At 47.4% G+C, this 13,497-nt stretch overlaps 1 protein-coding gene across 1 annotated transcript in view; it reads left to right on the forward strand.

Moving 5' to 3' along the window:
• LOC129676138 (S-adenosyl-L-methionine-dependent tRNA 4-demethylwyosine synthase TYW1) overlaps nt 1-13,497 on the forward strand; it is an 82,172-nt gene that overhangs the window by 57,612 nt on the left and 11,063 nt on the right. Inside the window, exon 14 of the mRNA XM_055606454.1 lies at nt 9,037-9,147. Coding sequence (XP_055462429.1) covers nt 9,037-9,147 — 111 coding nt within the window. The remainder of the gene's footprint in view (nt 1-9,036; nt 9,148-13,497) is intronic.

A 13,497-nucleotide genomic window follows, 5' to 3' on the forward strand; every position in this document is an offset into this window, starting at 1 on the left:
ATTATTCAGCTTAAAAAGCTGTATGTTTATCACTCCCTGCCGTGTGTGTGTGTGTGTGTGTGTGTGTCAGTTAGAGGACAGCTTGTGGGAGGGAGTTAGTTCTCTCTGTCCACTGTGTGTATCTGGGGGATTGAACTCAGGTTGTCGAGCTGGCAGCAAGTGCCTTTCCTTTGCTACGCTGGCTCCCTGGCCACTTAGTCAACGTTTCTGTGTGTAACTCTCGACATTGCTGCTAAAATTTCTGAGTTTCCTCTCCATCTCACCCTTTGAGTCCCGGCCCCCCGCCAGTGTCTATGCTCCTGTTTATATTTATTTGCTTACTCTGTGTGTGTGTGTGTGTGTGTGTGTGTATTTTTTCATATGCATGCACAAGCCATGGTGCACATGCTGAGGTCAGAGGGCAGCTCTTTGTAGTGGATGCTCTTCCTCTTTAAGAAGTGTCTCTCTTGTTTCTGCCAGTGAGCAGTCTACTCAGGATAGCTGACTGCTGAGCCCTCAGCAGATTCTCCTGTCTCTGCCTCCATCTCCCAGGGGGAACGCTGTGATTACAGATGTGAGCCACCACATCTGGGTTCTGTGGATAGAATTTAAGTTGCATGATTACACGGTAAGTGCCTTTACCTAACAAAAGTGACTTATAGGGAAAGGGGCTTATTCTAGCTCACAGTTCAAGGCACAGTGCAGCTGGGGGACGACAGGGAAGTCAAGGCAGCGAGTGCTTGAAGCAGCCAGCCACATGGCATCCAGAGTCGCAAACAGAGCACCACATGCAGGCTGTTGCCCCACAGTCTCTCTGCCCTCACGCATCCCAGGATCTCAGCTGGGATGGTCCTTCTCGCCTCACAGTGAGGATTTGTCCTTCCTACCTCAGTTAATGTAGTTAAGATCATCCCTCAAGCGCATGCTCAGAGGCCTGTCCCCCTTGTTCTGGATTATGTCAAGTTGGCATTAACTGATGTAGGCAACATGAGATGTTGGCTCAAAATAAGTGAACAAAAATCCACCTCTAAGCTGTTTCCTGCTCTTCTCGTGAGGGGCTTCAGTTGCCACCTCTTCCATCTTTGAGGATCACATGGGTAAACCTACCTGGGACTCCATGCCAGAGTTGGGAAGATGGAGGCAGTATTCTGTTTCTTTTTCCTTTAAAAAAATATTTTACTATTTTTCGTGTGTCTGGGTCTTTTGCCTGAGTATATGTCTATACACTGTTTTCTGGTACCCATGGAGGCCAGAAAAGGATGCCAGATCCCCTGGAGCTGGAGGTACAGATGGTAGTGAGCTGCCGTGTGGACGCGGGGAATCAGACCTGGTTGCCCTGGAACGGGCACTCCTCCCCCTGAGCCATCTCCCCAGCCCCACAGACAATATTCTTCAAGATAGATGATTCAGCCACACGGAATGCACGTGGGTCATCAGTCCAGAGCTTTCTTCCCCCTGACGAGGAATAAATGTTTTTCTTCAGAGACAAAGTTTCTATTTTAGTAAAGAAAGACTAGAGATCAATACATATTCAGAAGTTAGAAATGAACTGCAATTTACCCACAGAGTAAGCACTTGGGAGAGAATAAAGAAGTTAATGAAACAGAAGAACATCCGCAGAATAGAGATGATTCTAAAAACCAAGGTTGGCTCCTAACAAAAGGCCTGTAACACTGCAAGATCAGTCAATGAAATGAGATCGGGCAGACGCGCATAATGCAAGAAGGAGTGTCACAGTTCTTTTGAGGCGAAGAGATACCGTGGCCAAAGCAACTTATGAAAGAATTTAATTGGGGACCTGCTTACAGTTTCAGAGGGTGAGATCATGACCACCACGGCAGGGATCGTGACTGCAGGCATGTGCTGGAGCCGCAGCTGAGAGCTCACGTCTGCTCTGCAAGTTGGAGACAGAGAACAAGAGGCTGGGCCTTCAAGACCTCAGAGCTCCCCCTGCCCCCTCCAACAAGGCTACACCTCCTAATCCTTCCCAAAATAGTTCCAGCAAGTTAGGAGCAAGCCTTCAGACACATGAGCCTGTGGGGCTTGTTTTCGCTCGAACCATCACACTGGCTATCTTGAGATGTCGAAAAATCAAACGAGGACTGGGGAGATGGCTCCGTGGGCCAGGTGCTTGACACGCACAAGCCTGAGGCTCTGAGTGCTAATCCCTAGAACTGTCCTAAAGGAAGACTCAACAGTGTGCATCTTCAGCATCAGTGCTCCAGTGTCGAGATGGGTCAGCTAGCCTGGGTTAGTCAGCATCGAGCAACCAAGGAAATCCCATCTCAAACAAGGTAGGGGGTGAAGGCGGACAATCTGGATTGTCCTCTGAACCTCAGGATATGCCATATCCTGTGGCATGCACGCTCACAAACTGGTAGACACATACATCATGCACATACTCAGAAAATAAAGAAAAATAAGATGCTTTGAATGACTTTGTGCCATTAGAAGAAATGTACAAACTCTTAGGTAACAAAGCTAGAAAAAAAATTAAAACAAAAATTAATTGGGAGGCCCCGAGTGTGTACTGATTAGATTTTTACCAACTTGACACAAGCGTCCCCTGGCAAGAGGAAGCCTGAACTGAGAAAACGTTCTTATTAGATTGGGCGGTAGGCAAGCCTGCGGGCTATTTTCTCAAATAATGGAGTGCTGGGAGCACTCCGTGGATGGCGCCACCAGGCCCTGGGGTGTATTGGAAAGCCAGCTGAGCAAGCCACTAGGCAGCATCCCTCCCTGATCGCTGCCTCAGTCCTCAGTTCCTGCCTCGAGTTCTTGCCCTGGTTTCCTTCTATGATGGACTGTAACCCACGAGCCAAGTAACCCCCCCTCCCCCAGGTTGCTTTGGTCATGGAGTTTTATCACAGCAACAGAAAGCAAACTATAACAGGGCTGTAAATAATTTGATTTTATTTTTTATTTACTTATTGAGACAAAGTCTCGCTCTGTGGTCCGGGTCGGCCTAGAACTCACTATGTAGACCAGATTGGCCTTAAATGCAGAGATCCACCTGCCTCTTCCTTCCAGGTGCTGGGATTAAAGGCATGCACTGCCACAACCAGCCTATTTTAATTTTCCGTGTATGTGTGTGTGCGCACACACACAAAGCCACACATTTACATGGGAGTGCAGTACCCGCAGAGTCCAGAAGAGGGCAGAGGACCCCCTGGAGCTGGAGTTAGAGGTTGTATTCTGCCTGCTGGGTCCCCTGCAAAAGCAGGGAGTGCTTTTTATTTTATTTTATTTTATTATTTTATTTTATTTTATTATTATTTTTTATTTTTCATTAGTTTAAATCCCGGAAGGATACAGCATCACATGGATTCTGTGTCCAGTGGCTTCGCAGGAAGGCTGCTTCGGAATTTGGCAGGAACCATGCCACTGTTTCCATGGGCCCAAGTGACTTTCCCCAGATCACTCTGGTTTGATTTACTTTGCCTCAGGAGTCACTGTATTGTTTTTTGCTTTATACACATAAGCACATCTCTTGCCTAAGTAGAATTCAGTTTCATCTCGGGAATAACCAACTTCAGTTTCAAGGAGAGTGTGTACTCTCTTTGGTTCTGGAGACCTCGCTGGTAGCCAGCAAAATGGCCTTGCACCTCAGCCTTGCAGACATTTGCTGCCTGGAAGCCCTGTTCCCAGCAGGCCTCCACAGGCTCTCCGAACTGCTGAGCCTGTTGCTAAAGCCTTCGGGTTTTATAATTTAAAAACCTGCCCAAAGAGCGTTCCAGGCCCAGATGGTCTTATGGTTGACTCAGCAGTGAGTCCCAGGAAGGACCAGCTCTACACGGCATCTCCAGGAAGAAGCCCAAGCACCCTCCAGCTCAGACTTCAGCAGCAGCACTCACTTTTAGCAATTGGTAATGGCTTTGCTGGCATACCTTTGATCCAGAGCTCTAGGTAGTGATTAGGTCAAGATGATGCTTAGCCAGATGGGGAGTTAGAAGCCAGCTTGGACCACAACAGAGCATATAGCATAGAGCAGAGCAGAGCATAGAGTGTAACATAGTGCATAGAACATAGCATGGCATAGCAGAGAGCATAGAGCACAGTGTGCAGGCCAGTGAGGTGGTTCAGTGGGTGAAGGCTTTGGCTGCCAAACCTGACATCCTGAGTTCGGTCCCTGTACGTTGTTCTCTGACCGCTGCAGCATACTGTGGAGTGTGCATGCATCGACACACACACACACACACACACACACACACACACACACACACACACACTTACATGAGTAGATTTTTATTTTTAAGTTCACAAAGGCGTTGTATATTTCTGAGAGGTGATAGTTGGATCTTAAACGTAAATGCTAAGCAAATGACCAAGACTCAAGACTTCATTAATGGACACAAGATGATCTGCTCTAACAGGACTGCTTGGCTTTCGCTCCATTGGCCTTTTCATTGAATAATGTGACATAGAGTGTGTGTGTGTGTGTGTGTGTGTGTGTGTGTGTGTGTTGGGGGTGGGTTGTGATTGTACTGAGCTCAGCAGCAGCTCTGGCCTCTGTCCACTAGATGTCAGTAGCACCCCCACTTGAGGATTCCACAAGGTTTCTCAAGGGGTCACCCTCTGGAAAGAAGTTTCAGAGTTAGAACAGAGTAGCCCAGGGTTGCAGATTGGCCCCTGGTTGAAAACCACCGTTGTTGCTGGATAGCAGCAGTTGACACTATATAGCTGAAGTGGACTGTGTAGATGTGGACTTAATTATAGTTATTACAGTGGACTGTCGGTAGGGAATAAGAGTGTAGTCAAACATCTTTTAAAAAGATGTTTATTATGTGTGTCTCTGCATGTGAGTTCAGCTTGGAGTGGGGCACAGAACTCAGGTCCTCTGTTAGAACAGCGAACACTCTGACCCACGGAGCCACTCCCAGGGCCCCCACATTTGAGTCAGGGTCTTATGTAGTGCAGGCTTGCCTCAGACTTGCAATGTATCTCAGGATGACCTTGAACTCCTCGCTCTCCTGCCTCCATCTCCCAGCGCTGGGATGGCGGGCACTTGCCACCATGCCTGCTTTGTGTGGTGCTGGGGACAGACAGTGGGCCCCACCGTAGGAAGGGCAAGCACTCTAGCCACGGAGTCACATCCTCAGTCATACTTCATTGTGTATTTTGTCTCCGTTTTACAAGGTTTAGCACGTAGAGACAGAGACAGACAGGTACGGGCAGACAGGCATGGAGACAGCAAGTGAGCATGCGAGCCCAGTTGCTAGGGTTCCTGTTGCCAGGTCACAGGGTGGATTGATCGCCTCCTTGCTGCTTTGTGGCTTTGGCAGTTTCCCCACCCACCCTGGGCCTGGGTGTCATGTTTGTCAAGGGAAGACAGTAGTCACAGGGATCTGGTAAGATCCCTTCTGAAGTTCAGACAGATACTAGAATCTTGGAAAGACACAAAACACTTGTAACAGCATCTGGCGCACAGCCAGCGCCTACGAATGTTGCTCTCCTCTCTCTCATTCACGGCGTCTCCCGCCGTCTCTGGTTACTTGTTCAAAGGACTTGTTCGCCCCTCCGGAAGTTAATCTCAGTTTATAAATCTATCCTGCCTTCCGTGGAGGCAGCATTTTGTTTAGGTCTCTCAAAAAATTGTTGTTTTTCAAGAAATTTATTCTCTTGCATGTAATTTCGTAAATGAACCATTGTTTTTAATGGAGATGTTTAAATGGAATATCCTCTTCTTTTCTGAAAATGGTCTCTGCTGGCATGGAACCAGTCCTCCGTCAGGGATGACTTGATTTAATTTTGGTGTGTAAGTGTATGATGTATGTATGCGTGCGTGGTGTGTTTTTGTGAGTGTGTGGGGATGGGTGCAGTGTGGAGGCTGGGGGGGAGGGGAGGGACATCAGGTGTCCTGCTGTGCCATTCTCCACCTTGCTGCCTTGTGACAGGTTCTCACACTGATCTGGAGTGAGGCCGGCAGCTAGCGACCCAGCGACCCTCCCATCTCTGCTCACCCCACAAGCCCTCAGCGCCAGGGCACAGGCATGTGTAGCCATGCCTGGCTTTTGATTTGAGTTCTAGGGATCTGAACTTACGTTCTCGTGCTTGTACCCCACGCACCGCCACACACCGAGCCACCACAGCCCTGTCATTAGTGTTTTAATAGAAGTGTCTAGACAGAGCCCTGGTGCTTGGCAGGGTTTATTTCTGGCAGGCTTAGTTCTGAGCGCTATGGGATTAAGTGCTCAGTGCTAAAACAAACAAACAAACACAAACAACCAAGTAACCAAATAAAAGCTACTTTTTTGTTTGTTTGGAAACAGGGTTGCACTGTGTAGCCCAGCTAGCCCAGCACTCATTGTATAGCCCAGGCTGGCCTGATATTTGCTGTGTAGCCCAGGCTTTAACTTGCTGCATTCCTGTGACGGCCCCTCTAAGCTCTGGGCTTACTGGGTTAATACTGCTAAGCCTGCTCAGGTCCCTTATTTCACAAAGATAGAAATTGAACATACGAAGGAAGCATGGGCATTATGGAGTTTATTTTAACCCGCTGCACTGCTAGGCTGGGAAAGCTGCTGAGTTTTGTTTGGTAATTGGCCACTTTCGTTGCATCTGATTTTTTTTTTTTTTTAAGTTGGTAGCTTTCCAAGAATCCAATTATATTACTTACAGTTTACTGCTTTTGGGTGCACTTCAGTCATTTTTATCCTGGCTTCCTCGATTTGATCATAGCTTTCAGGAAAACTTTTAAAACAACAGGATATACATCCTTCTGTGAGTCTAACTGAGAATATCCCTTTCATTTTTAAAATGTTTGTGAGAGTGCAGGTACCCATGGAGGCCAGATGAGGGCATCAGATTCCTGGGGACTGGGATTTCTGGTGATTCTGAGCTGTTGAGCACCCATGGAGGCCAGATGAGGGCATCATTTCCTGGGGACTGGGGTTTCTGGTGATTCTGAGCTGTTGAGCACAGGTGCTGGGAACTGAACTCGGGTCTCTGCAAGAGCAGAATGTGCCCCTAACTGCCAAGCATCTCTACAATTTGGTGTTGGAAGCCTGATAACTATTTAAATGGAAGTTAGAAATTTCCTGTCTCTTCTTGCCTGGTAAAATACCTTTCTAAAGAACTAGGTAGATAGGAATGAAATGCTTTTGATGTGCCTGACAAATGATGTTTACTGTACATCTCTGAGCTTGCTCCCTGAGAGATCTCAAGTGTGCAGGGTGCTGTGGCACGTGCGTGGCCTTTCATCCCAGCACCCAGGAAACAGGCAGAAGTTCAAGGTCATGCTTGTCCGAGCCTAGGCTACAGGAGACTTGCCTTAAAACACAAACAAACAAAAACCTCTTTAGTGTGTTTTTCTTTTTATGAATTATGCCTTTCCTTTTTCCCCAAACATAAAAGTAGGGAGCTTGGGGTTCTTTCTTTTCTCTTGATTATTTTGAGTCCTGCTCACTAGGGCTCCTGGGAACTTGCTGCACATGTCTCCTGTGCTTCCCAAGTCTGGCCTCCCTCAAGGGCAAAGTCTCAGCCTTTGATTTTGATTTTAAGCTGTCAGTAATGGTGTTCTGAGGGTCTCCAGGATATTGTTGAATTTTACTCGTGTGGAGTGGAGTCTCGGGTTGTCTGTCTTTCACAGTCTTTATAAACTTAATGCTTTTTGAGAAAACCTGCACCAGTTAGGGTTTTGTGGTAGATGTTGGTGATTACCCACGAGCATGACTTTCCTGGCAACAAGAAATGCCAAAGATTATAAATGACAAGAAAGCTGGAAAGAAAAGAATGATAATTCATGCTATTCATAGTCTGCATGGTTGTTGTCTGGGCTCAAAAAGGTTATTTGAGTTAATTTTCCATCACCTAATATGATTTAATCAGCTTATTGTTTACTTTTTAAGTTTTTATTAGTATGTGCCAATTTACTTAATACTAAGTTATTTTGAAAGTTTTGTACATGTATATAATGCCTCCATCACCATCTTCCATCCTCCTCTCCCATAATCTTCCTTTTCCTAATGAGTCTTCCTTTTATTTTAATGTTTTTTTTTTTTTTTTTTTTTTTTTTTTTTTTTTTTTTTTTTTTTTTGTGACCCAGAAAGCTTTTTTTTTTTTTTTTTAAGCGTGTGCACACACTTCTATGCAGGTGACTATGGAGATCAGGAGACCATTTCAGATGCCCTGGAGTCACAGGTGGTTGTGAGCTGCCTGATACAGGTGCTGGGAACTAAGCCCGGGTCCTCCGGAAGAGCAGCTCCTAACTACTGAGCCAGCTTTCCGGCCCACAGTGGCTTTAGTTACGGTTTCTTATGTCAGCCTGGGAGAGGGGTTCTGTAAAGGAGCAGTGTGACCAGTGGCAGCACCGCTGGGAACTTATTTTACTTAGTAATCATTTTACTTCTTTATTTGTTTCTTTAGTGTGTGTGTGTGGCAGGGGGTAAGGAGACAACTTGCAGGAACTGGTTCTCACCCTGCACCATGTGGGGCCCAGAGACGGAACTCAGGTAGTGAGGGTTGGTGGCAAGCGCCTTCACTCAGTGTGCCATCTCGCTAGCCCCTGTGCGCGTAGTAATGCCAGTTCAGTTTGTGCGTGTTAGGCAGGTGTTTGCTGACTAACCCGGCCCTAGATGCTGGCGGTTGGGTGAGGGTGTTGGGGAAGGCGTGTGCTGTCTGTAAGGGGTATGAGAGTCTTTTCATCACCGGTATCTTCCACTGTCTGCAAACTGTAACTTCAGGGGCTGGAGAGAGAGATAGACTGCTCGGTGGGTGAGAGTGCTTGCTGCTCTTCAGAGGCCCCGGGTTCCATTCTCAGCACCCAGGCTGCAGGCCGGGGGTCAAGACCCTCTTCTGGCCTCAGAAGGCAGTGAGTGCATCTACACAGACCCACACACAGACACAGCCATATACACATCACTGCTCATGCACACAGACACACCCGTATATACTTGGGCTCTACCAGCCGAGCTGGCTGAGCAGTTCGTGACCTTGTAGACATCCATGGGGCTTCCGCTGACCTGGGGTCTCTGTGACTCAAGGGTGTTGGCCGGTGCTCTCAGGTGAGTCTGCAACTTCTGCTCAGGTCAAAGCCAAGCTGTTTTCCGTCTGTTTCAGCAACAGCGCACAGTCTACAGGCTGACCCTGGTGAAGTGCTGGAACGTGGATGAGCTCCAGGCCTACGCTAAGCTGGTGTCCTTGGGGAGCCCCGACTTCATCGAGGTCAAGGTGAGTTCTGCTGCCTGGTGGTGGGCACGCTGCAGCCGAGGGCTGGCTGGCTGAGGGCTGGGGAGGCTTCCAGAATGCCTGGGTATTTAGTTCACAGATTCATCGAGAAGCTGGCCGTGTCCTGGGCGCAGTGACAGCAGCAGCAAAGATGAGCTGTGGTCTTCAAAAGCTTCTGCTCTGGGTCTGGAGAGATGGCTCAGTGTTGAAGGGCACTGGCTGCTCTCCCAGAGGACCAGAGCCAGCTCCCAGTTATTGGACATCTTACAACCATCTGCTATTCCAGCTCAGGGGGTCCAGTGCCCCCTTTTGACTTTTGAGGACACTGCACACACATACACAATTTTTAAATCTTTTTTTTTGAGATTAGGAAGTAAGTTTAATCATGGAACTGGTCAGTTTATAAAAACTGACTATTTCATTGATTTATTTTTACAGTATGTCACTGCCACATACAACATTTTCGTTTTACACTGACATTTCAGATAAAGTAGGAGGCAGACAACACAGGATGAACTGTTCTGTGTAGCCACACTTTCAGCTGGGAGGGTAGCGCTGGAGTGAGTAGACTCTTGCTATGAGATCTTTCAAGGCTTTTTCGGGCTAGCCTGGAACTGTGTAGCGCAGACTTGTGAGCCTGCTAGCCTGGTATACACACAGAAGAACAATGAGACCCTTTTCTTAAGCGGTGGAAAGCAGGGACTGACCACCCCTCCAATAAACAGAAATGAAAAAAAAAAAAAAAGTACCAGTGGCTATGCATGGTGTCGTAGGCATGTAATCCCAGGATCACAAGTTCAAACTCATCCTTGAATATAAAATGAGTTTGAGGTAAGCCTGGGCTACTGAAGACATTGTCTCAGAAAGAAAGAAAAAGAAAAGGGAAACAAGCACACACACACATACACACAGAGACACACACTTACACACACTCAGACACACGCACGCACACACACTTTGCACCAAAGTCTGTGGTTAACTGATGACCGATGTGAAAGGTCAGAATGGTCCACTGAAGTGAGAAAACCAAGGGCAGATTGGGAGAGCCATTTTCTGAGTTCTTTGTCGCAGTGCTAAATGCAGGCTACTTTTTAAGGATTCATGGAGGCCTCAGTGTGGGGGTTAGGGCAGGGCTGGAAGTGACCGTTTGGAACCCTCCCTGTGCGGTGGAACATGGAGAAGCTTTCCGGGGCCCAAAGAGCCCCCACAAGATGACTGAATGGTAGGAGAAAATCCCCAGCTTTGAAAGCCAGCTCTTGGCTCTTTGGTGTGGAGTTTTGAAACTGAATATTCCCTGAGTCTCCAGAGGGGAAGTGGCAGCATATCACTGCCTTAGAGCTAGGTGCTCCGGAGGAGGGCAGGAGGTGAACAGCCCGGGCTCCTGCTCTCTGAGCCATTATCATTTTCTCTCTGGTCAGGCCAGAGACACTCTGATTTTGAAATTGCTCTTAAATTCAAAAGGTTTCTCTTGGCAGAAGTTTTAATGACGCACAAATACAAACTGTCTGGAAATATATATCCCAGTTTGGGGAGAGCGCGCCAACAGCAGAGATTAGTGGCATTTTAATTTATGGTTTAGCTATTAAAAATGTTGCCACAAATTATATGGCAGTAAAATCTGTTTTTATTGTGCTTGGCCGGATCATGGCCACCTCTTCTCCCCCTTTCTTTTTTTCCTTTCCCTTTCCTTCTCCTCTTTTTCCTTTCACCTTTTCTTTTGAAGTCATGTTTTCTATAGTGAACATTTTACAGTTTGGAAAAAGAAGGCAAATATTATTAAAAATGTCTTTTAAACAGGGTCTTCTGTAGGCATTAATCTGTGCAGCAGAGATGAACTTGAACCCTTGGTCCTTTTGCTTCCACTGCCCAAGTACTGGGGATGCAGCCATGTGCCACTGGAGTACTAGTGGTAGCAATTTACTGGTGGTAGTAATTGCTGTTTTTTGAAAAAAGATGGGGACTTGTTAGACAGAGAATTTCCCTGCCGGGTTTTTTTTGTGTGTGTTTGGCGCCTGTTCATGTGACTTGGAAATGGAGAAAGCTGTGTCACAAGCTCATGGTTTCTTTCACACCACTTCCCGCTTTGCTCTTTTATCCCCACACTAACAGTTTTGCCGGCACGACTTGTACCAGCCCTCACTAAAGCACTCAAGGGGAAAACTGCTGGAGAGGACTGGACGAGTGGATATGGTATTGAAGTCCATAAAAGTAAAATGAGCTGCCTTGAGAGATTTGATCATTTGAAAATCTTAGAGAAATGTATGGCCTAGCAAGAGTGGAGATCTGCCCACCCAGAGGGCAGAGGGCAAGTCAGTTCTCTCCTTCCACTGTACAGACTCTAGGATCAAATTCAGGTAGTCCGACTTGGTGGCAATTGCCTTTACCCTCTGAGCCACCAGCCTCTTGTACCACATTTTCCTTACCTGTTCATCTGATAACAGATACCAGCTGATTCCACATGCTGGCTCTTTCGAATGGGGTGGCAGTAGGTGTGATCCCTCGGCTGTCTCTGTGGGGAACCTGGGTTCTCCCTGGGATTCTGCAAGGGACAGGCTGCCCATGGTGCGCATGGCCTCCCCAAAGACAAACAGGTCAGTTAGAGCGTCACACCCCTGAGCTGTCTCCCAGCTCTTCTCTCACTTCTCATTTTGAAGCAAGGTTTTACTAATTTGTCCAGACTGGCTTTGAACTCATTCTGTAGCCCAGGTTTACTTGGTTTACTAGGCCCTACCTCAGCTGCCCCTGCGATGGGTTACAGGTGTGCACCATCACATCCTGTCTCTTGAAACTCGGAAACTGAAACAGGACTGGAGGCAGGGCTTAGTGGCAGAGTGCTTGCCTGAGGTCGCCGAGCCCTGGGTTCTGTGCCCAGCATTTTAAGGGAGCAACAGCAACTAACTAAAAATAAGTCAGCAAATGAGACGGTAAGCTTTCCTGTTCTATAGGATTCAAAGAATTAATGTCTGAAAGGCCATATCTTTGCTGTGGTGGTGGCTTCATGCCTGTAATGCTAAGCGCCTGGGAGGCTAAGGCAGAGTTTGAGGCCAGCCTGGGCTACAGGGTGATACTCAGTGTAACAAAACCAAAATGAAAACCGAAACAGCGGAAGAGGCTGGAGAGACGGCTCAGTGGTTAAGAGTGTACACTGTTCTTGTGGAGGACCTGGAGCCAGTTCCCAGCACACATCTGGCGGCTCACTTATTTTCCTTCTTCCTTCTTTCTCTCTTTCTTTCTTTCTTTCTTTCTTTCTTTCTTTCTTTCTTTCTTTCTTTCTTTCTTTCTTTCTTTCTTTCTTTCTTTCTCTTTTTCTCTTTCTTTCCCTCCCTCCCTCCCTCCCTCTTTCCCTCCCTCCTTCCTTCCTTTTTTCGAAGACATGGTTTCTCTGTGTAGCCTTGGCTGTCCTGAACTGTCTTCGTAGACCAGGCTGGCCTCAAACTCACAGAGATCCTCCTGTCTCTGCCTCCCTGAGTGCTGGGACCACAGGCGTGTGCCACCACAGCCCGCTGGCAGCTTACTTTTAGTTCCAGCTCCAGGGGACCCAACACCCTCTTTTGGTGTCTGTAGGCATTACACTCGGGTATACATGGCCACACATCTATATAATTAAAAATAAAATCTTGGGAAGAAAACCAGTGGAGCCTAAGGAGACATTAAGAAGGGGAAAGGGAGAAGGAGGGTCTCTGAAACTTGTTGAAAACTAGTGTGATAGGCTAAGATACCATTCCTTCCCAGGAGTGAAGTGTGTTTAATCTACTAGATGAAACACTTCAGTGAGCATAACTGATACACCAGGTCTGTGAGTGGAGCCCTCAGGGTCTGAGGATAAGAGGTTGTGTGTATCATATGTTATCTTTTAGAACCGTTGGTTCATGAGGGACCCCAGCCTAAAGGGTAGAACCCAGAGCTTTTCATTGCAGGGCTTTGTTTTGTATCAAAGGAATGCTTATCTGTGGGCTGAGATGAGCACGGAGAAGCCTTGCGTCATGACTAAAAGAAGTCTTCCTTTGAGCCTTGTGTGTGTTTGGGGGGTACAAACTTAGTAGTACATGAGGCTCATGTACATGCCCCCAAATTGGGCCCCAGAGTACGTGCCCTGCACACCCAGTGCTGTCCCTGCCTGTCACCTGAGTTTCAGCTAAGCTGAATCATTTCTAGGATTCTAAGGAAGACGCAAGCTGGGTGTGATAGTGCACACTGAATCCCAGCACCTGGAGGATCTGCAGTTCAAGGTCATCCTCAGCTACTGTGACTGTAGGGAAGCCTAGACCACGGCTCAAAAAAAAAGCAAAAACAAAAATAAGGGTCAGGGGCAACAGCCAGCCACCAAGCCTGAGGACTTGAGCCTAAACCCTG

The sequence above is a fragment of the Psammomys obesus genome, unplaced genomic scaffold, assembly GCF_907164565.1.
Source record: "Psammomys obesus unplaced genomic scaffold, mPsaObe1.curated_primary_1811, whole genome shotgun sequence".
Taxonomy (NCBI): domain Eukaryota; kingdom Metazoa; phylum Chordata; class Mammalia; order Rodentia; family Muridae; genus Psammomys; species Psammomys obesus.